General features: G+C 37.4%; 3 protein-coding genes and 2 long non-coding RNA genes across 10 annotated transcripts; 4 read left to right on the forward strand and 1 right to left on the reverse strand.

The window, feature by feature from the left end:
• Positions 1 to 42: 42 nt before the first annotated feature.
• On the forward strand, positions 43 to 556 carry LOC113465882. Its single transcript, XR_003390453.1, has 2 exons — positions 43 to 123; positions 292 to 556. It is a non-coding gene; the product is annotated as an uncharacterized LOC113465882 (long non-coding RNA).
• Positions 557 to 2,143: 1,587 nt separating this feature from the next.
• LOC103505458 lies at positions 2,144 to 5,624 on the forward strand. 6 transcript variants are annotated; one of them, XM_026820809.1, is made up of 6 exons: positions 2,144 to 2,289; positions 2,683 to 2,730; positions 3,041 to 3,178; positions 3,440 to 3,847; positions 4,055 to 4,444; positions 4,771 to 5,624. In XM_026820809.1, exons 3-6 carry the CDS (start codon positions 3,109 to 3,111, stop codon positions 5,406 to 5,408), a joined length of 1,506 nt encoding a protein of 501 aa, XP_026676610.1. In that variant the 5' UTR covers positions 2,144 to 2,289; positions 2,683 to 2,730; positions 3,041 to 3,108; the 3' UTR covers positions 5,409 to 5,624. The 6 variants fall into 6 exon arrangements, with proteins under 6 accessions (XP_026676610.1, XP_008468012.1, XP_008468013.1 ...); XM_008469790.3 differs by having other exon boundaries at positions 2,683 to 2,711; positions 3,038 to 3,178; XM_026820811.1 differs by lacking the exon at positions 2,144 to 2,289 and adding an exon at positions 2,308 to 2,432.
• Positions 5,625 to 6,761: 1,137 nt separating this feature from the next.
• Positions 6,762 to 18,703, forward strand: LOC103505474. The gene is given in 10 exon segments (XM_026820799.1): positions 6,762 to 7,139; positions 9,499 to 9,753; positions 10,834 to 10,947; positions 11,279 to 11,414; positions 11,622 to 11,995; positions 16,208 to 16,240; positions 16,434 to 16,688; positions 17,183 to 17,296; positions 17,657 to 17,999; positions 18,467 to 18,703. Coding segments are annotated over 10 exon segments (1,986 nt in total). The 5' UTR covers positions 6,762 to 7,010; the 3' UTR covers positions 18,700 to 18,703.
• Positions 12,423 to 12,754, forward strand: LOC113465884. The gene is made up of 2 exons (XR_003390457.1): positions 12,423 to 12,494; positions 12,582 to 12,754. It is a non-coding gene; the product is annotated as an uncharacterized LOC113465884 (long non-coding RNA).
• Positions 18,704 to 18,928: 225 nt separating the features above from the next.
• Positions 18,929 to 26,661, reverse strand: LOC103505475. Its single transcript, XM_026820800.1, has 3 exons — positions 26,503 to 26,661; positions 26,002 to 26,118; positions 18,929 to 19,075 (listed from the first exon to the last, which is right to left on the reverse strand). Exons 1-3 carry the CDS (start codon positions 26,659 to 26,661, stop codon positions 18,929 to 18,931), a joined length of 423 nt encoding a protein of 140 aa, XP_026676601.1.
• Between the last annotated feature and the right edge of the window lie 1,113 nt (positions 26,662 to 27,774).

Below are 27,774 nucleotides of genomic sequence, written 5' to 3' on the forward strand. Positions count from 1 at the left end.
TTTATTTTCAAGTTATCCTCCCAAGTCTTTGTTATATTTTATATTACATTTGCGTCCTTGAGTTTTTTTGTTTCATAGTACATTCTTTCCTCTTTTACTTGCAATAATATTGTAAATGTCTGTGTCTGTGTTCTCCTTTTTTCTATCGTTATTTTATTTTTCCTCCAATCACTTAAGTTTGTACTATCAAGATGAAACTAGAAAAAAATAGAACACAAGCTGAAATTACATTACTTTCCTTCCTATAGGATAAGGAAAGTAAAAATATATATTGAGCATTCAAATTTTGAGGTCTGTGTTCTCCTTTTTTCTATCGTTATTTTATTTTTCCTCCAATCACTTGAGTTTTGTACTATCAAGATGAAACTAGAAAAAATAGAACACAAGCTGAAATTACATTACTTTCCTTCCTATAGGATAAGGAAAGTAAAAATATATATTGAGCATTCAAATTTTGATCTTATTGAGTTTTTTGATTTTCAGGGAATCATTCATGTATCAAGATCCCAATTTTAATTCTAAACTAAATTCTCTTCTAAAAGCTACATAATAAAAATAGAAAGTAAAAAAAAAAAAAAATATTTCTTAAATTTAATACATCATAAGAATTATGTAAATAAATGATTATGTATTAATTTAAATTTAATAAGAAAAATCTACCTATATATTTTTTCTCTTAGAGTAACAGTTTCTCAGCTCAAACACTTTTTTTTTTTAGAGGGCGTATGTACGAGTATTATCAGAATCAGAGCTTATCAGACAAATTTGGTGAACCCAAAGATGGTTGATCCAGCGTATTTAGCTTGGAGGGTAGCGCGTCTTCCTTGTAAGTGCTAAATCGTAAATGTTGAATGAGAGTCAACAACTAAGTATCCAAGACCGAGTAATTTCGTTTCAAACAAAATTTCACTAACCACATCCAATGACCACCGTGGTCCATAAGTAAAACCCGCAGTTTGAGAAATGCTGATGCTGAAGACGTACTTTGCGGTGGACCAAAGACCAAACAAAAGTTTTTGAACCAAACGGTGTGCTGCAACGGTGATGGTGAATGTGAAAAGAGAAGAAGTTTTTCGAATGCCTACTTCACCGCTTATCACGTGACTTGAATCCACCAATGAACCACATCCAATGACCACCGTGGTCCATAAGTAAAACCCGCAGTTTGAGAAATGCTGATGCTGAAGACCTACTTTGACTTTGCGGTGGACCAAAGACCAAACAAAAGTTTTTGAACCAAACGGTGCGCTGCAACGGTGATGGTGAATGTGAAAAGAGAAGAAGTTTTTCGAATGCCTACTTCACCGCTTATCACGTGACTTGAATCCACCAATGGTCCTTGGCGATAAAAAACAGACGAACAAAGAAAGGTTTAAAAAAGAGGTTTGATAAAGGGAACTGTGACTGCAAAGGCTTTATCGTCCCGAAATCGAGAGAAGGATAGGAGAAAGCCAGCCGTTCCGAGAACGAACTTTATTTGTGAAGGATAAAATCGACCCCGCGACCTAGCGCTTGTAAGTCAGATGCGCTACCTTCCAAGATGTCTACAAAAAACAAAACAAAAGATAGTTGGTGTGGCATTATTAATATTATATTGGCTTGGCTGATTTTCTAACTTTCTTTGGTACCTATAACTTTATCACCGTGAGCTCACGTGACGTGAGGTGAACGAAATTACATATATATATACACAATACCTATTATGGGAAAACTTTGAACTACATCTTTCTGACTCCCCATGAGCTCACGTGACGTGAACGTGTGTTTCTATCTTAATTCTTGGGTTAGGAAATTGGAATAGTTATTAGATGGTACATAACAGACAGCGCAATAGTCCTAAACTAAAATGGACGCGGCACACAAGGGATCAAGAAGAGACCGCCTTAACATAACATAGGTAATAACAGAAAATAGGCAGAACAATAGTAAAATAAACTAATCCTTACGAAGAAAGAAAGGACCTGGTTGTAAAGGATAGCGGAACTTTATGTACACCGAGTCGCGTGTGAGTTCAGGGGTAGAAATTTAGAACATCGTGTGAAAAACGGTTTACAAAGGGGGAAGTAATTTTTTTACTTCCCCCCACGTTTTTTGATTGAAAAAAAATGGCGTTTTTTCAAGAATATGAAGATGAAGTTGAAGATGTTGCGTTGAAGGTTGAAGCGTTGATGTTGGAAACTTAAAATCGTTTTTCTCTTTACGTTTTATTTTCGAAAAATCAGTTAAATTTGATTAATTTGATAAGTGTTGTCCTGTTATCACTCTTATCAGTGTTCCTTTATCTAATGTGTGAGTTGAGATCTTGATTTAATAAAACACCCTTTTAAGAAATACTGGTGTACTTTTGTTGTGATGCAGGATTTTCATCAACACTTGTTCACTTGTCTTCTCTTAACTCTTTAACTTGCACTGGGTATTGAGAAAATAAATAGGTAAATGATAGGTACCTACCTAATGTGTTGACTCTACAAGGTTTGATGGTTGTTTGGGTACTTGTCTACTTGTGCAGAGGTCACGTCAGTAGAAGATTGCTACCAAAGGAACTGGCTCAAACAAGCATGCAGTGACCAGTGTTATTATAGGGTTAGATTAAATACAAAAAGGAGCTTTCTTTTCCATTGTTGTGGCTTCTGCATAGTTACCGTTGTTTGATACTTAAAGAAATAACTACATATCTTTCAGGTTTGGGCCCCCAGGCTACATAAACACTACAAGTCATCAGAGGTTTCACAGAAAACATCTACATACATACATACATACATACTTCTAGAAGTATTCAAGCTGCTGTAAAAATGACATTTGATGATATGTCTGATTTCAATGAAGACACACAAGATTTTGTAGATCAGCCAGAATCAGGTGGTAAGTGAAATGAAAGAGTCTTTTGTATGGGGGTGATGAAAAGTCTGAAATATTGTAAAGTGACATGTAGTTTTATGATAGTGTTCTAAATAATATCTAGGTGTAGGGACAAACAGTCCTAAGGTTAAGCTTGTACAAATCTATGTTGTAGGTTCTAAGAATTTTGTCAGGGGTTCGTCATCAGAGGTTTCACAGAAAACATCTACATACATACATACTTCTAGAAGTATTCAAGCTGCTGTAAAAATGACATTTGATGATATGTCTGATTTCAATGAAGACACACAAGATTGGGTAGATCAGCCAGAATCAGGTGGTAAGTAAAATGAAAGAGTCTTTTGTATGGGGGTGATGAAAAGTCTGAAATAATGTAAAGTGACATGTAGTTTTATGATAGTGTTCATAATAATATCTAGGTGTAGGGACAAACAGTCCTAAGGTTAAGCTTGTACAAATCTATGTTGTAGGTTCTAAGAATTTTGTCAGGGGTTCTAGGACTTAGGTAGGTATAATGATTACATACTTCCCATTTGTTTTATAACCAATTAATTGATGCATTAAATTTACTCATTTTCAGAAAAGTTCAGATGGCCATCAAAAGCTGTGAAGTTGTTGTTAAATCTTCGATTTGGTATGGAAAATGAGTTTTTACATTCAACAGGCAAAAAAATTCGTTTGTGGGATGTTATCAGTGAGAAAATGAAGAAAGAAAATTACAATGTGTCTGGACCTTTGTGCTTTTCAAAATATAGAAACCTAACAGCAACTTACAGAAGAAGAAAAGAGATGGGACCCAGCTATTGTCGTTGGGAACATTTTGAACTAATGGACTCGCACTTAGGCTCACAGAGTGAAAATATCTTGGAAGAAACATATGAAACATCATCTGAACAAACATATGAAGCTGACTCTCAAAAGCCAACAATTTACATTATAGAACAGATTGATGGAGAGGAATTAGTACATTCAGAAGAAAATAGCTCAAGTAAGTACATCATATAATTAATTGAACTGTGACAAATGTCATCTTCTACTAATTGGGTAGTCAACACTTATGTGACTTCTTGAATGCATTCACTTAGGTACACACATTGGTCATTTTTATGCAGAAAAAACAATGAATTTTTTTCTTGTTACATAGGCACCTATTTATTCCTTATATGTTATCATGACCACACATTTTTTCCCTCAGATTTTCAATGGACTATTCCTGCTGTGACACTTCTTTTGAATCTTCGTTTTCAACTAAAACGTGAATTCTCTTCAAAATCACTCAACTATGGGAGGAAATCTGAATTATGGGAGAGCATCAGTAAAGTTATGCAACAGCATAATTATAATGTAACAGGATATATGTGTGATTGCAAATATAGAAATTTATTGTCAACCTATAGAAAGAATAAAGAGAAGATGGGAGTAACAGGAGACAGTCACTGCCCCTGGGTACATTTTGATCTGATGGATAAACACTTGGGACATGGATCTACAGTGGAAGAAACAGAAGAATCCAACTATGCTAGCCACTCAGCACTCAATAATGATCTTGTACAAGAAGTGGAAGAGGTGGTAAAAAACTCCAAAGGTTTGTTGAAGACACATTGATGAAGTGTAGGTTTATAGTACCTATGTTATTATGGGGAAAATTAATGTATGTGTTTCAATTTGTATTAATGCCTTATAACTATTTCAGTATGCAATGTGGTATACAAGACAAAAAAATTAGTGGTTCAATCCCGGAATTTGTTATGCTCAAACTCTTCCAGTTGATTTTGAAGAAATACCTACTTTCAAATTAGGTGCCTACCCCGAAAATTTTATTTCTTTACCTTAGAATAACAATTGACATGAAGATGACATATCTTTGTACTTTTTTCACACCCTACTTACATTTACCTTTTTTTCCCCCAGGTGTGGTTCATTATCAGTGGGCTCCAGATGCTATAAGACTGCTTCTAAATCTAAGGTTTGAAAAAGATGAAGACTTCCAAAATCCTCACAGTAAGAAAGCAATGCTATGGGATGAAATTAGTAAGAGGATGCAAAACGAGGATTACCATGTGACAGGACATATGTGTTATTCCAAGTACAGGACTCTACTACATACCTATAGGAGGGTAAAAGAAAAACAAGTGAGGACTGGATATGCATTCACCCGATGGGAGTTTTTTGAACTCATGGATTCTCATATTTCTTATCTGGAAGATAAACCAGCATCAAAATCTAGTACAAAAGATTTAGGTCTTAGTGATTTGATAGAGGTGACACAATCAGAAGTGGAAGATGAAGATGATGATTATGATGGTGTAGATGGCGACAATGGAGAGAGTGAAGCAGAAACTACTGTGGGAAGTAAAAGAAAGTTATCAAAATTTAGCATCAGTGACTATTTACAGTACAAATTAAGAGCAGATGAGAAAAAGAGACAAGACTATGTAGTGTTGGAAGAGAAGAGGCTAAGGTTAGAAGAAAAAAGACTGGAGTTAGAACAGAAAAAAATTGAAGTTCTACAGACTTTAGTGACTGCTCTAAAAAAACGTCAGACATAAATTTACTATTAAATCAACTAGTTTTTTCATCACGACTTTCAGGTTAAAAAAAAAAAAAAAAAAAAAAAACTTTCCATTATTATACGAATTTTTGCAGGTTGAAGTGAGTAACTACTCACTAGCCAGTCAGCCACAGATTATCCCTTACGTTAGATAGATGTAGGTAATGTAACTATGTATCACGTACAATACTATAATAAAATTTAGGTCTTTCAACTGTATTTTTTCTTTTTCTAAAGAGGTTTCATAGAGAGAACTGTAACTGCCAAGGTCTTATCGTTCCGAAAATAAAGAGAAGATAGGAGAAAGCCAGACAGAACGAATCTCATTTGTTTGGGATAAAATCCGCCGTGGGCAGGAATCGAATCCGCGACCTAGCGCTTACAAGGTAGCCTCACTACCCTCCAAGTTCGTGCTTCGCTGCCTTCGCAAAGTTGTCGCCACTGCGGCACACTTTTCAATCTATTGCGGAAATTCTGCCATTTGTGATGTCCAAAAATAAAAAAAATGGGAATGGCCCAACTTTCACATCTGAAAAAAGAAAATTTCGTGGTTTGGCCCGTTTGGCTGGGATTAAACCGGCTCGCGCGCCCTCCTAAGCTCCTAAAGGTGTAACCACACATAGTCGACCCGCAGCGCAGTAGCGCATCGATCGATGTCGATGCCGTTCACTCTGCATCGACAACATTCACCTCGTCGATCGATGGCCGGTCGACTATGTCTGGACACACATTAGCCCGTTCCCATTTGTTCGGAAAAATCGTGTCATGCGTAGTGGGAATACTCTCATTTACCTACATTACATTCCCTACAAAAAAAAAAAAAATCAGATAAAACTCATTGAGAGTGGGAAAGTACATTGCCTACAAGGACATTCGGAAAAAAATACATCGGACGAAACTCGGGACATAAAAATAGGTACGTTTCGTCACCAGCGAGGAATCATCAGTCATCACTTTTACCCATTACCGTGCATCGGCAATACGTTATCGTACGTACGGTAATTCGTATGATAGTCTAGCAACTTGGCAACACTGGTTTCTGTTTTTGGCGTTTTCAAGATTTTTTTTCTTTTGATTGAAAATTTGAAATCTTATCACTTCTTTTATATCTTATCAGTGTATTTTTGTCCTTTGCTATTTGGTTGAATGTTGAATAGTAATTTGACGATGTAGTGACCAGTGTTGGTCTTGAATAAAACTGGAGTTATCATTTCATCATGGTCAGCAATTGCTCGAGCCTTTGAACAAAATGTGATAGCTATTTGGTTGAATGTTGAATGGTAATTTGAAAATGTAGTAAGTTGGTCTTGAATAAAACTGGAGTTATCATTTCATCATGGTCAGCGTTGAAAATTTGAAATCTTATCTGCTTATCACTTCTTTTATATCTTATCAGTAGTGTATTTTTGTCCTTTGCTATTTGGTTGAATGTTGAATGGTAATTTGAAAATGTAGTAAGTTGGTCTTGAATAAAACTGGAGTTATCATTTCATCATGGTCAGCATTTGCTCGAGCCTTTGAACAAAATGTGAAAGATGTGCTAAACAAAAAGTGCCATTGAAATTGAATAATGTAAAAGAGCCAGGAGGCAATAGTTTTCATGAAGTCTAGAACTTGCTTCCTAAGCATAATCAGTGTGGTTGTTGCAACCATATTCTTAATTTTATTTGACATACAAACGCTAGTCACAGAAACAAACAAACAAATTGACAATATCAAAAGTTTCAAGGTATGTATTCAATCTCATGATTGCCATTGGCAATATTGTGCATTTGACGAGAATTCCCCATGGTTCACCGATATTAGGCAATGTTGTCCATGGTTGGTCATCCATCTGGGGAATTGCTGGCTTTTTCCAGCCCCACATAGGTTGGGTGTGGTTAAAAAGCCATTGGCAATATTGTGCATTTGATGAGAATTCCCCATGGTTCACTGATATTAGGCAATGTTGTCCATGGTTGGTCATCCATCTGGGGAATTGCTGGCTTTTTCCAGCCCCACAAGAGGGCGTATGTACGAGTATTATCAGAATCAGACAAATTTGGTGAACCCAAAGATGGTTGATCCAGCGTATTTAGCTTGGTAGAGGGCGTATGTACGAGTATTATCAGAATCAGACAAATTTGGTGAACCCAAAGATGGTTGATCCAGCGTATTTAGCTTGGAGGGTAGCGCGTCTTCCTTGTAAGTGCTAAATCGTGGGTTCGATTCCCATCCTTGGCGATAAAAAACAGACGAACAAAGAAACGTTTAAAAAAGAGGTTAGATAAAGGGAAATGTGACTACAAAGACTTTATCGTCCCGAAATCGAAGAGAGAAGGATAGGAGAAAGCCACCCGTTCCGAGAACGAACTTTATTATTTGTGAAGGATAAAATCGACCCCGCGACCTAGAGCTTCTAAGGCAGATGCGCTACCTTCCAAGCTAGCTACAAACAAACAAAACAAAAGATTGTTGGTGTGGCATTATCAATATTATAATGAGAAATGTGACTACAAAGACTTTATCGTCCCGAAATCGAAGAGAGAAGGATAGGAGAAAGCCAGCCGTTCCGAGAACGAACTTTATTATTTGTGAAGGATAAAATCGACCCCGCGACCTAGCGCTTCTAAGGCAGATGCGCTACCTTCCAAGCTAGCTACAAACAAACAAAACAAAAGATTGTTGGTGTGGCATTATCAATATTATAATGGCTTGGCTGATTTTCTAACTTTCTTCGGTACCTATAACTTTATCACCGTGAGCTCACGTGACGTGAGGTAAACGAAATTACATACAATACCTATTATGGGAAAACTTTGAACTAACATCTTTCTGACTCCCCATGACTTCACGTGACGTGAACGTGTGTTTCTATCTTAATTCTCGGGTTGGGAAATTGGAATAGTTATTAGATGGTACATAACAGACAGTGCAATACCTAGTCCTAAACTAAAATGGACGCGGCTCACAAGGGATCAAGAAGAGACCGCCTTAACATAACATAGGTAATAATAATAACAGAAAATAGGCAGAACAATAGTAAAATAAACTAATCCTTACGAAGAAAGAAAGGACCTGGTTGTAAAGGATAGCGGAACTTTATGTACACCGAGCACCGAGTCGCGTGTGAGTTCAGGGGTAGAAATTTAGAACATCGTGTGAAAAACGGTTTACAAAGGGGGAAGTAATTTTTTTTACTTCCCCCCACGTTTTTTGATTGAAAAAAAATGGCGATTTTTCAAGAAAAGTTGAAGTTGAAGAAAGCGTTGCGTTGAAGGTTGAAGCGTTGATGTTGGAAACTTAAAATCAATGGCGATTTTTCAAGAAAAGTTGAAGTTGAAGAAAGCGTTGCGTTGAAGGTTGAAGCGTTGATGTTGGAAACTTAAAATCGTTTTTCTTTTTACATTTTATTTTCGAAAAATCAGTTAAATTTGATTAATTTGATAAGTGTTATCCTGTTATCACTCTTATCAGTGTTCCTTTATCTAATGTGTGAGTTGAGATCTTGATTTCATAAAACACCCTTTTAAGAAATACTGGTGTACTTTTGTTGTGATGCAGGATTTTCATCAACACTTGTCTTCTCTTAACTCTTTAACTTGTACTGTGTATTGAGAAAATAAATAGGTAAATGATACCTAATGTGTTGACTCTACAAGGTTTGATGGTTGTTTGAGTACTTGTCTACTTGTGCAGAGGTCACGTCAGTGGAAGATTGCTACCAAAGGAACTGGCTCAAACAAGCAGTGACGAGTGTTATTATAGGGTTAGGTTAAAGGCAAAAAGGAGTTTTCTTTTCCACTGTTGTGGCTTCTGCATAGTTACCGTTGTTGACAAACTGGTACTTGTCTACTTGTGCAGAGGTCACGTCAGTGGAAGATTGCTACCAAAGGAACTGGCTCAAACAAGCAGTGACCAGTGTTATTATAGGGTTAGGTTAAAGGCAAAAAGGAGTTTTCTTTTCCACTGTTGTGGCTTCTGCATAGTTACCGTTGTTGACAAACTTATCTAGGCCATTTTTGCTTCCCATTTAGAAAATTTTGTGAGTACTAGTGCTCACTTTTTTCTTCTCTCAATTAAAATGTCCATTTTTTCTTTAATTTTAGGATAATCTAGAACTATCAAAACAAAAGAAGTTGGTAGCTGATGAAAAATATTTGAAGATCCTTGGATTCGTAGAGAAGCCTCGTCTCTATCCCCATTCAGTATGGAGGAACTCTTCTCTACCAATCATTGTAACAAGTGTCCAGAGAAATCAAGTTCACCATGCTGTTGGCTTTGTGAGAAATATTATGACGCAGTTACCTAACCATTCGGCAGTGGTGTACAATCTGGGGTTATCCAGCTATGATGTGAAAATGGTACCTATTGTCTTTTAGTGAACATTTAGCTTGACTCCATACACAAAAAGCTCACTCTGAGGCTTAGGTGTAGGGGCCACTGCCCCAAGGGATGGGTTATGCTTATACAAATCTACAATCTTAGTGAACATTGCCAAATTTTAGTGTTTTGTAAACACTAGCTTCCAAGCTTGGAGGGTAGCGAGTCTACTTTGCAAACGCTAAGTCGTTCGATTTCCGCCCGGACCGAAATTTATTCTAAACAGATAACTTTTGTTTTCAGAAAGGCTGAATTTCTCATCATATCCTCCTTCTCTTTGACTCCGGAACAATAACACCTCCGCTGTTACAGATCCCGCCATCAAAAATTGTCATCTCTTTCTCTATAAAACGTAATGGATCACCCAAGTTAAATAAAGCAACGTGTGATGGGTCTGAGACAATAGCTACTGGCTATTTCAGTCTCGTAAGGACTCTCGAGTTGGTTTAGATTCCAGCTAAAAGGTGCGGCAGAAACAGCTGTAGCTATACCATTTGACCAACTCAGACGGGCACTTTTTCAATTCGGTACAGTGGTGAATAATGTGAATATAATATACTTCTCCAAAGCCCTTCTTGTGTTTTGCCAGGGTGCCACCTGGGTCAATGGCTGATTGAGAGGGGTGGGGACCTAAAGGCCCCTATGGGCCCCCTGCACTGTGGGGTGGGATAGGTATACACCAGTGTTTTTTTTTTTTAAATTATTATTTTTATTTTTAATCAGAAGTTGAAAAGGCAACAAAAGGGTAAGATGAAGTATAAAAAGCAACAGAGAAGTTGTATGTTACATTTACAAAGAGGTAGTTACACAAACCTACCTAATTGATTAGATACATGAATTAGGATTCCATGTTTGACATATTTCTCCTTTGGTTTCAGCTCATGAAATTTTGCAACAGTTCCCGATGTTTTGTCATAGATTTCAACTATGATCTAGAGAAGTTGTGTTATGTTATGTATGTTACATTTACAAAGAGGTAGTTACACAAGCCTACCTAAGTAATTAATTAGAGATACATGAATTAGGATTTCATGTTTGACATATTTCTCCTTTGGTTTCAGCTCATGAAATTTTGCAACAGTTCCCGATGTTTTGTCATAGATTTCAACTATGATCTATTTCCATCTCATGTGTCCAAACTTTCTCTTCATGCATACAGACCTGTAGTTATCCAGGTAAGATAAAGGCAGCTGTTAATTAGTTTTACATGAGGGGTATTCTTGTACCTACCCTAAATTACTTAGGTTATAATAATAGAATAAGAGGGTATGGAATTAACCCGTGTAACCTTGGTGAGTATAACATGTTTCCTTTATCCCCTGTTTGTAAAAAAAAAAAAAAAAAAAAAAAAAAAAAATTGTTTTAAAATCTAAAAAGGAAAGGTTTGGGAAAAGGTTTTTTTAGTATAGAAACCTAACAGCAACTTACAGAAGAAGAAAAGAGATGGGACCCAGCTATTGTCGTTGGGAACATTTTGAACTAATGGACTCGCACTTAGGCTCACAGAGTGAAAATATCTTGGAAGAAACATATGAAACATCATCTGAACAAACATATGAAGCTGACTCTCAAAAGCCAACAATTTACATTATAGAACAGATTGATGGAGAGGAATTAGTACATTCAGAAGAAAATAGCTCAAGTAAGTACATCATATAATTAATTGAACTGTGACAAATGTCATCTTCTACTAATTGGGTAGTCAACACTTATGTGACTTCTTGAATGCATTCACTTAGGTACACACATTGGTCATTTTTATGCAGAAAAAACAATGAATTTTTTTCTTGTTACATAGGCACCTATTTATTCCTTATATGTTATCATGACCACACATTTTTTCCCTCAGATTTTCAATGGACTATTCCTGCTGTGACACTTCTTTTGAATCTTCGTTTTCAACTAAAACGTGAATTCTCTTCAAAATCACTCAACTATGGGAGGAAATCTGAATTATGGGAGAGCATCAGTAAAGTTATGCAACAGCATAATTATAATGTAACAGGATATATGTGTGATTGCAAATATAGAAATTTATTGTCAACCTATAGAAAGAATAAAGAGAAGATGGGAGTAACAGGAGACAGTCACTGCCCCTGGGTACATTTTGATCTGATGGATAAACACTTGGGACATGGATCTACAGTGGAAGAAACAGAAGAATCAAACTATGCTAGCCACTCAGCACTCAATAATGATCTTGTACAAGAAGTGGAAGAGGTGGTAAAAAACTCCAAAGGTTTGTTGAAGACACATTGATGAAGTGTAGGTTTATACTTTATAGCATGTTATTATGGGGAAAATGAATGTATGTGTTTCAATTTGTATTAATGCCTTATAACTATTTCAGTATGCAATGTGGTATACAAAAAAAAAAAAAAAAAAAATAGTGGTTCAATCCCGGAATTTGATATTTATGCTCAAACTCTTCCAGTTGATTTTGAAGAAATACTTTCAAATTGGGTGCCTACCCCAAAAATTTTCCTTCTTTACCTTAGAATAACAATTGAAATGAAGATGACATATCTTTGTACTTTTTTCACACCCTACTTACATTTACCTTTTTTTCCCCCAGGTGTGGTTCATTATCAGTGGGCTCCAAGAAGTTTGATAGAGGAAACTGTAACTGCTAAGGTCTTATCGTTCCGAAATCAAAGAGAGAAGGAAGACAGGATAGAAGAAAGCCAGCCGTCCTGAGAACAAACATTGTAGCGCTTACTAGGTAGACGCGCCACCAACCAAGCTAACTAGGCTGGCATACCTAATGTTAACACTGAGCAGTGCACACTTTTGGAACAGCGCTTACTAGGTAGACGCGCCACCAACCAAGCTAACTAGGCTGGCATACCTAATGTTAACACTTAGCAGTGCACACTTTTGGAACCGATTTTCATGAAACTCACTGTGAAACACGTTTCACGAAACGCAAGCATTGCGCCTTTAGCAGCGCTCTCACTCATACGTCCCATCTCCTTCCCGACTAGTTTGTTCCAATTCATGAAACTCATTGTGCACTATGAAACACGTTTCACGAAACGCAAGCATTGCGCCTTTAGCAGCGCTCTCACTCATACGTCCCATCTCCTTCCCGACTAGTTTGTTCCATAAAAGCATGCTTCCGATTCGAGTTGGAAACATGCTTAATGCTTATGTATGCTTTATGAAACAACCTAGTCCTAGTCGGAACTTATCATGAAGTTATGAAATAGGTAACTACAAAACTTATTACCTTTATATGATACAATGGATACACGTTCCGGTTTTGATCTTATCCGAACTTATCATTCCTAAAAGAACCCTGGTCTCCGTAAGAAGTCTAGGGCTCTTCTAGATATCTAAAGGAAAGTCGCAAAAGATCTAACCAGGTCACAGTGACATAGGGCGTTTGTTATGCCGATGGCTCTACTTATACCAGTACCAATAGTTAAAACGTTTAGTTGAGATAGGTGCTGCGCTTGGCGGTATTTTGACCGCTTTTAGACGGATTTCGACCGTTTTTTGGCGGTTTTCAGCTATACCGACTAAACGGTTAGTAATGCATCGCTCTACAGTTGGGATGATTCGAGGACCCACATCTTTTCCAATGTAACTGACGAGGTGGCAGAACGGGAGTATATTATTCTCAAGAACAACATGACAGGACCATTGTAACAATAATGCACGGTAGCTATGTTCACCTGCACTTAAAATATGTCTGGGTTTTCCCTTATCTTGAAAGAAGTGTGCAGCACTGTGACCTTTAGACGTAATGTACCCGATTGAAACGCGTTTCGTGAAACCTGTACCTAATGTTATTATTTTATTTCTTTTTTTTTTTTCAAGAAGTTTGATAGAGGGAACTGTAACTGCTAAGGTCTTATCGTTCCAAAATCAAAGAGAGAAGGAAGACAGGATAGAAAAAAGCCAGCCGTCCTGAGAACAAACATTATTCGTTCAGGATAAAATCCGCTCCGGACAGGAATCGAACCCGCGATCTAGCGCTTACTAGGTAGACGCGCCACCAACCAAGCTAACTAGGCTGGCATACCTAATGTTAACACTGAGCAGTGCACACTTTTGGAACCGAGTTTCATGAAACTCACTATGAAACACGTTTCACGAAACGCGTGCATTGGGCCTTTAGCAGCGCTCTCACTCATACGTCCCATCTCCTTCCCGAATAGGTTGTTCCATAAAAGCATGCTTCCGATTCGAGTTGGAAACATGCTTAATACTTATGCATGCTTTATGAAACAACCTAGTCCCAGTCGGAACTTATCATTCCTAAAAGAACCCTGGTCTCCGTAAGAAGTCTAGGGCTCTTCTAGATATCTAAAAGGAAAGTCGCAAAAGATCTAACCAGGTCACAGTGACATAGGGCGTTTGTTATGCCGATGGCTCTACTTATACCAGTACCAATAGTCGGAACGGAACGTATAAGTGTGTACGCTACTTTATAGATCTACTAGCAAGTTGCCCATGCTTCGCTAGGGAAACTTGATTCTAACTCGAGATCGGTTTAGATTTCGGCAAAATCATCTCTTATTGCACGTCTAGAACATATTTTTAATTCCTCGAAATTACTTCAGATTGGGATAATTTCCTGGAGAAAAACGCAATTTAATTTGGTTGTGATGAATACATTCTTTGCTTTTTATTTACTGCTTTTTTAAACACTTACCTACGATTTACACAATGGCGGGTGTGCATTTTTTTTTGCCGAACCTACCATTTTTTGTGATACTAGTTTGCAGACTATTTTGTTCTTGTTTTCAAGCGTTGCATGGAATAATCCAAGCGTTTCTCTCGCTAGTTTTTTTTTTGTTTTTGTTAGGATGGACTCTCTTGTCTTTTCATTACTTGATATCATCAGGCTGGAGATCATCTTGAATGAAATAATGTTAACGATCGATCAAATATTTTACCCTTTTTTTATAATGAAATGTATTATTATTATTTACATCTAAATCTCGGGATTTTCTAGTTTCTTTGTCGGAGTATGGTATGTATGGCAAAACTGGCGAAACTCTGTTGGAAACATACATTTAAATTGTTTCGACTCTCAGATTTCCAGAGTAGAGGTATATTTCAGTCCTATGCTGCCAGTATAAATAAGGTACATTCTATTCTACTTTATCTTTCGCCCAGGATTAGGGACCTGTAAATGCCATACATACGAGTATATCATAATACGACATTGGTACCCATAGGGTTTCTTTCAAGTGCTGACGATAAAATTCTAGGGATGGGTTCTAAACACATGAATAGATGAAAGGCAAGTTAGACAAGACAGATAAGTCTTGTCTAGGAGTTTATTAGGCCCGACAAACCATTGGAGGCCAAAACAGAGAAGTCTTTTCTATTTTTTTGTCAGGACTTGAAAGAAAACCCGTCCCTTGCATACACAAAAAGCCCATTCCAAGGCTTAGGTATAGGGACAAACAGCCTTAAGGGATGGGGTTAAGCTAATACGAATCTACGAAACCCGTCCTTTTTGGCTGCCTTGTCGTCAAAATCCGAGAATTTGGACGTTCTAGTCTTTAGTTTATATTTGGTTTTTGGGTAAGTAGTTGCTGGTTTGTTCATTATACTGACATTGGTACCCATAGGGTTTCTTTCAAGTGCTGACGATAAAATTCTAGGGATGGGTTCTAAACACATGAATAGATGGAAGGCAAGTTAGACAAGACAGAGAAGTCTTGTCTAGTCTAGGAGTTTATTAGGCCCGACAAGCTATTGGAGGTCAAAACAGAGAAGTATTTTCTAGGAGTTTATTAGGCCCGACAAACCATTGGAGGCCAAAACAGAGAAGTATTTTCTAGGAGTTTATTAGGCCCGACAAGCTATGGGAGGTCAAAACAGAGAAGTCTTTTCCAGGAGTTTATTAGGCCCGACAAGCTATGGGAGGTCAAAGCAGAGAAGTATTTTCTAGGAGTTTATTAGGCCCGACAAACGATGGGAGGTCAAAACAGAGAAATCTTTTCTATTATTTTGTCAAGAAAACCCGTCCCTTGCATACACAAAAGCCCATTCCGAGGCTTAGGTATAGGGGCAAACAGCCATAAGGGATGGGGTTAAGCTTTTACGAATCTACGAAACCCGTCCTTTTTGGCTGCTTTGTCGTCAAAATCCGAGAATTTGGACGTTCTAGTCTTTAGTTTATATTTGGTTTTTGGGTAAGTAGTTGCTGGTTTGTTCATTATACGTGGTTAAAATAAGTGTGTAGCTTGTCACTGAATCCAGGGCAAACCCCTATCACTTGAACATTATCTAGGCCATTTTTGCTCCCCATTAGCAAATTTTGCAAGTACTATATTGACCTTTTTTTTTGTGCCCTGGGAAAAAATCAAAACACATTTGTGGAAAAGCATTTTTTTTTACAATAAGTGTGTACTTGACTAGTATGATATTTTTTTCTTCCATTTATTAAAATGTATATTTTTTCTTTAATTTCAGGATAATCTAGAAATATCCAAACAAAAGAAGTTGGTAACTGATGAAAAATATTTGAAGCGGGTGTGGTTAAAATAAGTGTGTAGCTTGTCACTGAATCCAGGGCAAACCCCTATCACTTGAACATTATCTAGGCCACTTTTGCTTCCCATGTAGAAAATTTTGTGAGTACTAGTGCTCACTTTTTTCTTCTCTCAATTAAAATGTCCATTTTTTTCTTTAATTTTAGGATAATCTAGAACTATCGAAACAAAAGAAGTTGGTAACTGATGAAAAATATTTGAAGATCCTTGGATTCGTAGAGAAGCCTCGTCTCTATCCCCATTCAGTATGGAGGAACTCTTCTCTACCAATCATTGTAACAAGTGTCCAGAGGAATCAAGTTCACCATGCTGTCGGCTTTGTGAGAAATATTATGATGCAGTTACCTAACCATTCAGCAGTGGTGTACAATCTGGGGTTATCCAGCTATGATGTGAAAATGGTACCTATTGTCTTTTAGTGAACATTTAGCTTAACTCCATACACAAAAAGCCCACTCTGAGGCTTAGGTGTAGGGGCCACTGCCCCAAGGGATGGGTTATGCTTATACAAATCTACAATCTTAGTGAACATTGCCAAATTTGGGTACAGTGGTGAATAATGTGAATATAATATACTTCTCCAAAGCCCTTCTTGTGTTTTGCCAGGGTGCCACCTGGGTCAATGGCTGATTGAGAGGGGTGGGGACCTAAAGGCCCCTATGGGCCCCCTGCACTGTGGGGTGGGATAGGTATACACCAGTGTTTTTTTTTTTTAAATTATTATTTTTATTTTTAATCAGAAGTTGAAAAGGCAACAAAAGGGTAAGATGAAGTATAAAAAGCAACAGAGAAGTTGTATGTTACATTTACAAAGAGGTAGTTACACAAACCTACCTAATTGATTAGATACATGAATTAGGATTCCATGTTTGACATATTTCTCCTTTGGTTTCAGCTCATGAAATTTTGCAACAGTTCCCGATGTTTTGTCATAGATTTCAACTATGATCTATTTCCATCTCATGTGTCCAAACTTTCTCTTCATGCATACAGACCTGTAGTTATCCAGGTAAGATAAAGGCAGCTGTTAATTAGTTTTACATGAGGGGTATTCTTGTACCTACCCTAAATTACTTAGGTTATAATAATAGAATAAGAGGGTATGGAATTAACCCATGTAACCTTGGTGAGTAATAACATGTTTCCTTTATCCCCTGTTTGTTTTTTTCTTAAAAAAAAAAAAAAAAAAAAATTGTTTTGAAATTTAAAGAGATAGGATTGGGAAAGCTGTTTCTAGATCAAGCCTTATCTGGTTTAGGATAAAATTTTGCTCCAGGTGGCAATCAAATCTGTGACCTAATTGGTGCAACTCAGCCAAAGCTAATTAAGAACAATCAAATAAATTGGGACTATTTTCTACACATTTCAGGATGCTTTGAATTTTGCTGGTGCTGTCTTGTACATGGATGTGATGTACGGTTCTCATTCCGGTTAACATTACCAGCCCTTGTCAACAAATCACTGCCAGTCTGGTATCATGTTATCCGAACAGGAAGACATCAGGTGCTTCCAATCAAAAGCATTGCTGTCACCTCCCTTACTCATCCAAAGATGTTTGAGTATTTTCAAACGGTTGGTGGACAATTTCCAGTTCACTCCAATGATGAGTGTGCGGACCATGTTAGTTTATAATACCAAAGCCATACATGAGGAATGTTATGCTTTTCCGTGGGTCCAGTGTGCACTCATTCAAGAGTGTATTTATCCTATAGGTAAGTTTCGACCAAGCTAGTTATTATAAAAAAAAAAAAAAAAAAAAAAATGGTTTTATCCCCCTAAATAGCCTGATGTTGAGGCAGAGACTCCAATAAATTTGTGGGAATCGAACCCGGGTCACCCGCATTCAAGGCGAGCGTAGTGACCACTACACCATGGAAGCTGACAATATTATTATGTTAAGGCAGTCTCTTCTTGATCCCTTGTGTGCCGCGTCCATTTTAGTTTAGGACTATTGCACTGCCTTTAAAGCTGACAATAAATCAATAAACAAAATGTTTCTCACTCTCAGGGGCTCAGTCTGACGGGTGTCGGTTTGACAAGAAGCAGAAGCTGACAATATTATTATGTTAAGGCGGTCTCTTCTTGATCCCTTGTGTGCCGCGTCCATTATAGTTTAGGACTATTGCGCTGCCTTTAAAGCTGACAATAAATCAATAAACAAAATGTTTCTCACTCTCAGGGGCTCAGTCTGACGGGTGTCGGTTTGACAAGAAGCCTCAGTACCGATACTCTGGGTGTCATCGATACGATGAGTCCTCTCTCAATCTGGTGCTAGGATTGTACTTTGGAGTGGACAATGCATCGCTCTACAGTTGGGATGATTCGAGGACCCGTATCTTTTCCAATGTAACTGACGAGGTGGCAGAACGGGAGTATATTATTCTCAAGAACAACATGACAGGACCATTGTAACAATAATGCAGTTATTGCCTATGGGCCCTATGCCTATTTGCCTATGACATTCTCTGTGATAATGAGCTTTTAGCAAGGACCAGATCTTTTACTGCACCTTTCCTTAATCTTATTTGGGGCCGGCGTTACCCTCTTTTATCCGACGCCTCCATATCCTCCCTTTTGCATCCCTTTTCTCTCGAGTCTCCCTCCAATTTATCTCTCCACATTAGTTTTGGTCACCCCTTCTTCAGCAAGGATTAGATGGTGGAATAATTACCGCTAAAGCCTCAGGCATATATCCTCTGGTGTTACTGATGTTATCCTCGTCCACTGCTTTCTGTAGGGCCACCATTATCCTGTCCAGAAGTAAGGCCGCTCGTTTTGGAACTATGATCTGAAATCAAAATCATAACAAGTTGGTTAGATAACGAATTAAAATCAACAACATCATGATGAGATTTTTGTTTTAAGAGGCTTGATGGAACTGTAACAAAGGAGGTCTTATCTTACCGGAAGCGAAGATAGAAGGAGGACAGGATAGGAGAAAGCCGGCCGTTCCGAGAACGAACCTTATTTGTTTAGGATAAATTTGTCCCGGGCGGGAATCGAACCGGGGAGACAGCCCCTATCAGCTACAAGACAAGCACGCTACCCTCCAAGATTTTAAGAGGCTTGATATGGGAAACTGTAACAAAGGAGGTCTTATCTTACCGGAAGCGAAGATAGAAGGAGGACAGGATAGGAGAAACCAGTTATTCCGAGAACGAACCTTATTTTTTTAGGATAAAGTTTGTCCCGGGCGGGAATCAAACCGGGGAGACAGCCCCTATCAGCTACAAGACAAGCACGCTACCCTCCAAGGTAAAATGATTGTTTCAATTTGTATGAATGCCTGGTAACTTTTTGAGTATGCAATGTGCTACACAATAAACATTAGTGGAGTCTATGACCAGACAAACGATGGAAGGCCAAAACAGAGAAGTCTTGTCTAGGAGTTTATTAGGCCCGACAAAGGCGACAAACCATTGGAGGTCAAAACAGAGAAGTATTTTCTAGGAGTTTATTAGGCCCGACAAACCATGGGAGGTCAAAACAGAGAAGTCTTTTCTCTTATTTTGTCAGGACTTGAAAGAAAACCCATCCCTTGCATACACAAAAGCCCATTCCGAGGCTTAGGTATAGGGGCAAACAGCCTTAAGGGATGGGGTTAAGCTTTTACGAATCTACGAAACCCGTCCTTTTTGGCTGCTTTGTCGTCAAAATCCGAGAATTTGGACGTTCTAGTCTTTAGTTTATATTTGGTTTTTGGGTAAGTAGTTGCTGGTTTGTTCATTATACTTATTTATTTTTTAATTCTAAAGGTAAAAATAAACTTGAAATATGTTATTTTGTACTTTGGCTTGTTTTTATTTTTAACTGTGTTAGATCTGTTAAATATGCGAGTTTTTCTAACTTGCCGTCCACGGTTACACATAGATTTCACCACCAACTTGGTCCACCACCAACCTCACCAACTTAGTCTGTACTTTTATATTGTTTGGACCGATAGTAACCTGCCTTGGTGGTGTAGTGTTCAAGATGCTCGCCTGGTAGATAAACAGGAGGGCGTGTGTTCAATCCCAGTCGAGGTATGGAATTTTATCCTCGAGATTATTTGAGAATTTGACCACAATAATAATATAGTAGCCTTCTGCCGGAGTAAATTGACTTTTCAGTCCTGTGCAAGCAGTATAAATGAGCACTATTAAAATTCCCTACATCTCTGGGATTGAACACACGCCCTCCTGTTTACCAAACGAGGGCTTTGACAACTGCAGGTAACTATTTTCATTAGCACTTTATTTTACGAATAATGACTATTGCAATGGGGCTTGGTAAAATTTTACCCCTTCCCAAAAATTTGTATTTCGACTCACTGAACTGGCAAGAACGTCATTTTTGTGTACAAATTAAAAAAAAAAAACGAATCCTCCTTTAAAAACGCCCAGAAGATTTCAGAAGAGGAAGGAGAAGCAGAAGAGGAAGGAGAGGAAGAAGAAAGAGAAAAAAAATGTGTCAAAATTTAGACATAATGTGCGAAATATGGAAATCTTTTGTTTAGAGTTATTAATCCTCTTAATTTAGACGAAGACGAAGAAGAAGAGGAGGAGAAGAAGGGAAAAAAGAAAGAAACGAGTTTTTTGCTTGCTCGCCCATATTTCTGTTCAGATTAACTCTCGACCCAGGGGGTCTTACAAAAAGTATCCTACCCACGTGTTATGAACTTAAGAATTGTGTGTCGGGGTAGGTGGAAACTGACCATAATAAGTCTTCTTCACGTTCAAATTTTCCAAGAAGGTCGTGTTTAATGCTCCGAAATCGAGGTTCATGATCAACCGTGTGAGGGATGATGGGTCCAACTAGGATTTTATTAATTTATTTTCATGAGTGGAAACTGACCATAATAAGTCTTCTTCACATTCAAATTTTCCAAGAAGGTCGTGTTTAATGCTCCGAAATCGAGGTTCATGATCAACCGTGTGAGGGATGATGGGACCAACTAGGATTTTATTAATTTACTAGCTGAATTCCGTCGCTTCGCTCGGGAATCCCGCTAGTTCATCCCGAGGCATGGCCAAACTTGTGGAAAAGGCATGGCCGAACTTGTAGTTATCAAACTAAAAACATAAACGTTTTCATGAGTGCTCTCCTATATCTACTCGCACATATGTATGTAGTTACCAGGGCCTTTTTGATTTTTTTTGTTGGTTTCATTTTGTCCTTTTAGATTGACAACGACTTTGTTTTGTAATTTAGACAATGAGAAGTGAATTCTGGTCGAGTATTTCGAGTATCTGGACAAGAAGGGGGACTTTCGTTTGAACTTCATTTTTTAAGTCGAGTCGTGCCTACTATGTCTACAGCATTTTCTTTCGTTCTTTAAAAACTTTCGTCTACCTATGTGAAAATTTTGCACAAAATTTAAATTAATATAGGTACATGTAGATACATGAGGTAGCTACATTATTTAACGTTTATTTAACGACTCAAGTGTAGGTAGAAGTTGGTGGACACCATTTCAATTAATCAGAACAAAGTTAATTTCAAAGATGAATCTGATCATTATGTTTTACCCCTAGAATTCTCCAAGCTTCCAATCATTCTGCAGTATTCTCTAAGTAGCTAAGTTAATCAATTAATTAATTGATCTTTTGTGAATTTGTCTGTTTCAGTAAATTCTGCTTCCCCTCCAGAAAGACCATGGATTCCTTTAGCCCGGCCAAACAGGTCAAGACCAACATGTAAGTAACACTGTTATTACATCGTTTATATTTATTAAATAAATAATTCTATATTAATATTATTATTTTGTCTGTTATTTGTCTAGACCTTACTGCTTGGTGTCAGTTTTCAGACTTTTTCTCTTCTTCTGTACTCCTCATTTTATAGGATACTAGCTGAATTCCGTCGCTTCGCTCCGGAATCCTGCTAGTTCATCCCGAGGCATGGCCAAACTTGTGGAAAAGGCATGGCCGAACTTGTAGTTATCAAACTAAAAACATAAACGAAACTCAAATATTAGGCGAGCGAGGAAAAGTTTTCTATCCCGCAGTCTCTGCACTCTGTGTATTTCTTATGGAGATTTCAGCGATCAAAAATTGATCATATCTCAGGATCGGTTTAGATTTTCGCAAAATCCTTTCTTATTGCACACCTAGAGTATAAAAGGAATATTCCTACCAAATTTCAGCTTTCTAGGTGTTGTGGTTCTGGAGATAGAGCGATCAGTGTGTGAACTGTGAATGGATCTTGTTCTTATAATATAAGATTTTCATGAGTGCTCTCCTATATCTACTCATACATATTTATGTAGTTACCAGGGCCTTTTTGATTTTTTTTTGTTGGTTTCATTTTGTCCTTTTAGATTAACAACGACTTTCTTTTGTAGTTTAGACAATGAGAAGTGAATTCTGGTCGAGTATTTCGAGTATCTGGACAAGAATTGGGACTTTCGTTTGAACTTCATTTTTTAAGTCGAGTCGTGCCTATGCCTACAGCATTTTCTTTCGTTCTTTAAAAACTTTCGTCTACCTATGTGAAAATTTTGCACAAAATTTAAATTAATATACATGTAGATACATGAGGTAGCTACATTATTTAACGTTTATTTAACGACTCAAGTGTAGGTAGAAGTTGGTGCTTATTTTATTCCCAAAAGTTTAAACGCTCATTATGTAACAAAAAAACTTTGGATAGCCTGGAGTATAGTTGAAGTTATTTCATTCAACTTTCTTACTTTCGCCTTATTTATTTTATGGCTGTAATTTAATGCTCGCGGATTTCGCGATTATGTTCGCGGATTTCGCGATTATGTTCGCGGATTTGGCGATTTTGTTCGCGGATTTTGCGATTATGTTCGCGGATTTGGCAATTATGTTCGCGGATTCGCGTCCCGAATCGACATTTTGGATATTTGGCAAGCCTACTATTGGGTAGTCCAGTTACTGGCCTTTTGTAAACACATCTAGTGTATATTAACACTTTTTTTTATCATTTTGTTACAAAGGAGTTTGGCGTCTCCACTAATATTCCAGTTACTTAAAAAATGCACTTCTGTACAACTACAAATCCAATAGAGACTGAACACCTAGACTAAAATTTTACTGGACACTAGGTAGTTGTGTTTACAACTTTACACAGGGCTGAACTGTCTAATACGTGTTTACTGACCTTCTTTCCTGTGGGTGGATTAGCTTTTGTATCATAAAGTGGATGCCTGTACCTACGCTATACAGACAATTAAAATGTTAAGAGACTTTCGCAAAAGTCCTTGGTGGACTTTGGAACTCACAATTTCTTTTATGGACAGTCACAACTAAAACACAAACTGAACTTCAAAGGAATCCTCCTTTAAAAACACCCAGAAGATTTCAGAAGAGGAAGGAGAAGCAGAAGAGGAAGGAGAGGAAGAAGAAGGAGAAAAAAAAAAAAAATGTGTCAAAATTTAGACATAATGTGCGAAATATGGAAATCTTTTGTTTAGAGTTATTAATCCTCTTAATTTAGACGAAGATCAATGCATTTTGTTCCTTTTTTCCCAACTCAGAAGGAAAAGTATTCTAAAACGTTTTCCAGCTTATTACACAAAATATGACACAAAAAAATCAAATTGAAATTTCCATCACGTCATTTTCAACTTTTTTCTTTCTCTCCATTATTCAATAATTCAATTTTCTCGAATGTTTGAATAACGTCTGAGCGGTATTTATAAATATTTTGTTTCATTTACGTGCATGGATGTAAGTAGTAGGTAATTTGAAAAATTTCTTGAATTCAGTCTTTGTGCTTACAGCATCTAAGGTTTTAAGCTGTAATAGGTATTTACAAGATGTAGGTTTTCAGTTCAACTTTTTAAAAGGTACGCAGAATGTAACTACCTGCCTAATCTAATGAGATGAAATTAGGTAGGTAGTAACATTCATGTTGAAATTTCTATGAATGCCGTATAACTATTTGAGTATGCAATGTGCTACACAAGAAAATTGGTGGAGATGTCTGATTTACCAGCGAAGATGTTTGAGTATTTTCAAACGGTGGTGGACAATTTCCAGTTCACTCCAATGATGAGTGTGCGGACCATGTTAGTTTATAATACCAAAGCCATACATGAGAATGTTATGCTTCCGTGGGTCCAGTGTGCACTCATTCAAGAGTGTATTTATCCTATAGGTAAGTCTCCACAAAGCTAGTTACTGTAACAGGACCTCAGTGTTATACAAGTTCAGGGTCATTCACTTATCTAGTGAGTTATTTTCCACTATGGAAAATATTGAAACACACTTAGGAAAATGGCCTAGTAGCTGATTCCTTTGCATTTGTAAAAAATAGCAATATTTTCCATTGTGAAAAAGTGGTTTTATCCCACTTTAACATCAAAATAGTCTGATATTGAGGCAGAGACTCCAATAAATTGCACATAAACTTAGGACTTTCTTTTGTCAATGGCTTAAACTCTTAAAGCATAAAACTTCATTGGAAGCCAAGAGCTCAAGTGATCTGTACAAACATGGTCGAGGTCCTGTTGTAATTTTGAAAGGTATCCCTCATAGGTATACACACTTTGTTTTAGGACTGTAAGTTCCTTCACCCTAGGAGTAGGCTGCTACCAATTTTGTCAAATTCTCAATTGTACCAAAGACAAAACTCCATCCCTCTGTTGGGATCGAACCCACGTGCTCCTCTTTACCAGGCGAGCGTGACCACTACACCACCGAGGTATGTCTTTAGTGAATTTTGTTCAATGTCAATTTTCGTGTGAATTTTATTAATTCTACCAATTTTGTCAAATTCTCAATTGTACCAAAGACAAAACTCCATCCCTCTGTTGGGATCGAACCCACGTGCTCCTGTTTACCAGGCGAGCGTGACCACTACACCACCGAGGTATGTCTTTAGTGAATTTTGTTCAATGTCAATTTTCGTGTGAATTTTATTAATGTACACTCATGTCGCTTTTTATCATCATTTCTGTCACAACGAAAATACTTTATTTATCCTATAATAAGGAAAGTAAAAAGAGTAGCTTCCAAAGTAGCTTTCGAAGAAAGAGAGAGAGAGAGAGAGAGCGAGGGCGAGAGCGAGAGAGAGAGAGTGCCGCAAACTAAATATTTACCTTTGAAAAATGAAAAACTTGCAATATGGTACTATTTATTCAAACAAGATTGGATCTCGAACTTGAAATCGTGTGCTCTAGATTGCTTCATTTTCAACGATATATGGAGGTGCATTGTGCATTATGGAAATTAGGAGCAAATAGAAGGGAAAATGAAACGTTGGGAAGAGGTTTTGATATTACAGTGAATAGATAGAGCAAAAAAATCATGTTTTTCCCCTTATGGCAATATGACACTTTAACAATAGATTCCTACCTAATAGTTAGATATTATATCATATCTCTGACATATGAACATTTACCAAAGATTGCAAACCTTTTCAATTAAAGTTATTCAACTATTCAATCGAACTTTATTTACATAATTACGTAAATATGTATCTACCTACATGTAGGTACTCCTACATTAATACAAATGTTGGATTATTGCCTATGGGCCCTATGCCTATTTGCCTATGACATTCTCTGTGGCAATGAGCTTTTAGCAAGGACCAGATCTTTTACTGCACTTTTCCTTAATCTTATTTGGGGCCGGCGTTACCCTCTTTTATCCGACGCCTCCATATCCTCCCTTCTGCATCCCTTTTCTCTCGAGTCTCCCTCAAATTTATCTCTCCACATTAGTTTTGGTCTCCCCTTCTTCAGCAAGGATTAGATGGAATAATTACCGCTAAAGCCTCAGGCATATATCCTCTAGTGTTACTGATGTTATCCTCGTCCACTGCTTTCTGTAGGGCCACCATTATCCTGTCCAGAAGTAAGGCCGCTCGTTTTGGAACTATGATCTGAAATCAAAATCATAACAAGTTGGTTAGATAACGATTTAAAATCAACAACATCATGATGAGATTTTTGTTTTAAGAGGCTTGATGGAACTGTAACAACGGAGGTCTTATTTTACCGGAAGCGAAGATAGAAGGAGGACAGGATAGGAGAAGCCAGTTATTCCGAGAACGAACCTTATTTGTTTAGGATAAAGTTTGTCCTGAGCGGGAATCGAATCGGGGAGACAGCCCCTATCAGCTACAAGACAAGCACGCTACTCTCCAAGGTAAAATGATTGTTTCAATTTGTATGAATGCCTGGTAACTTTTTGAGTATGCAATGTGCTACACAATAAACATTAGTGGAGATGTCTCGTTTACTTTTTTTATTCCTTGGTGACTCACCGGGTATTCATCAAAGTTGACTCCCTCAGTCTCAGTGCTCGCGGGTTCGGGACTCTCCTCGGATTTCTTGATCAAAGTGAAAGGTTGCAGGATTTTGGAGTCGACAGCCAGAATTAACCACAGGACCAATGTTAGGAGACACGTGTATGCATGACTCATCTGAAAATTAAGCACACAATTCCAAAAATTTTAAAAAAAATCTCAGAAAAAATACTCAAACTTCTGGATCTCAGGAGGCTATTGGGTAGGCTTGGTTTATCTACAATTCAAATTCCATCATGTTTGATAGGAAACAAAAGTTCAATGAGTTTTGATTTGAATAATTTGGGACACCAAAGTTTCGAAAAACAGCACAAAGTGGAGGAGAGATTTTAGTTTAAAATTATGAACATTGGTGAAAGTAATGCATCGAATTCCACTCCCTTTCATCAAGAGTTTTGAGCAAATGATTGATAAAATGTACATTTGTCTTATGAGCTTATCTCTCATCTCTAGATATTAATATGATTTTCCTTTGTGTCATTTTTATGCGTATATCACTGTCTTACTTTCTATACGACCTCCACGTGGTGATAACTTTCTCAATTACCTACTTTAAGATTAAAAATTCCTGACTGTTGATACGTTTTAATCTATCTGCATACGTTTCAAAGACTTACCAATCAGTAATCCTAACGGTACCTTTTCTCATTGTGAATCTCAATTGGAACTTATGATAAATAGGGCTATGAATATTCTCGAAACGATTTTGTTATTTTCAGATGTTTCGGATGCAATTATCCTGCGGCGCTTGGAGTGAAAACTTTTCTATCTGATGCTTATTTTGATTTCTCTATTTGCTGTTGTTTGTGTACATAAACCATGTCTTTGATAAGCAACCATGGATAATATTACATTTATTACATATTTATTTATGTGATTGTGTACCTATAGCTACAGAGGTAGGTGGTACCTACCTGCTTTCACAATACGTATGTATTTTCTGATGTTTTTTTTTCTTTTTTTTTTTGTGTGTTTGTAGGTAGATGACGTGACGTTAGGAATATGAATAGCCATGTCTTGTTTATACAGCTTTGACGGGACTGAAAAGTCCAAGAGTCTACTTACAGAGCTAAAAACTCCACTCAACTTGGAACTCGATTTTAACATCTTCCTAAACACTTCTCATTTTCTTCTTTATCTACCAGAGAATAAATTTATTATAAATCCTCCGCCTCCTTCTAAGGCTCTTTTTATTTTCCTCCTCCTCCATTATTATCATTTAATGAACAA

This window comes from Diaphorina citri, unplaced genomic scaffold (assembly GCF_000475195.1).
Source record: "Diaphorina citri unplaced genomic scaffold, Diaci psyllid genome assembly version 1.1 scaffold176, whole genome shotgun sequence".
NCBI lineage: Eukaryota > Metazoa > Arthropoda > Insecta > Hemiptera > Psyllidae > Diaphorina > Diaphorina citri.

Bases quoted from the DNA above. Each gene is read 5' to 3' on its own strand.
- LOC103505458 (XM_008469791.3), top strand. From the start codon at position 2,793: ATGACATTTGATGATATGTCTGATTTCAATGAAGACACACAAGATTTT. The intron at 2,863-3,439 runs GTAAGTGAAATG...ACTCATTTTCAG, and splicing joins AGATCAGCCAGAATCAGGTG to AAAAGTTCAGATGGCCATCA. The intron at 3,848-4,054 runs GTAAGTACATCA...TTTTTCCCTCAG, and splicing joins TTCAGAAGAAAATAGCTCAA to ATTTTCAATGGACTATTCCT.
- LOC103505475 (XM_026820800.1), bottom strand. From the start codon at position 26,661: ATGAGTCATGCATACACGTGTCTCCTAACATTGGTCCTGTGGTTAATT. The intron at 26,119-26,502 runs GTGAGTCACCAA...TTTTGATTTCAG, and splicing joins TCAACTTTGATGAATACCCG to ATCATAGTTCCAAAACGAGC. The intron at 19,076-26,001 runs GTAATTATTCCA...TTTTGATTTCAG, and splicing joins ATATGCCTGAGGCTTTAGCG to ATCATAGTTCCAAAACGAGC.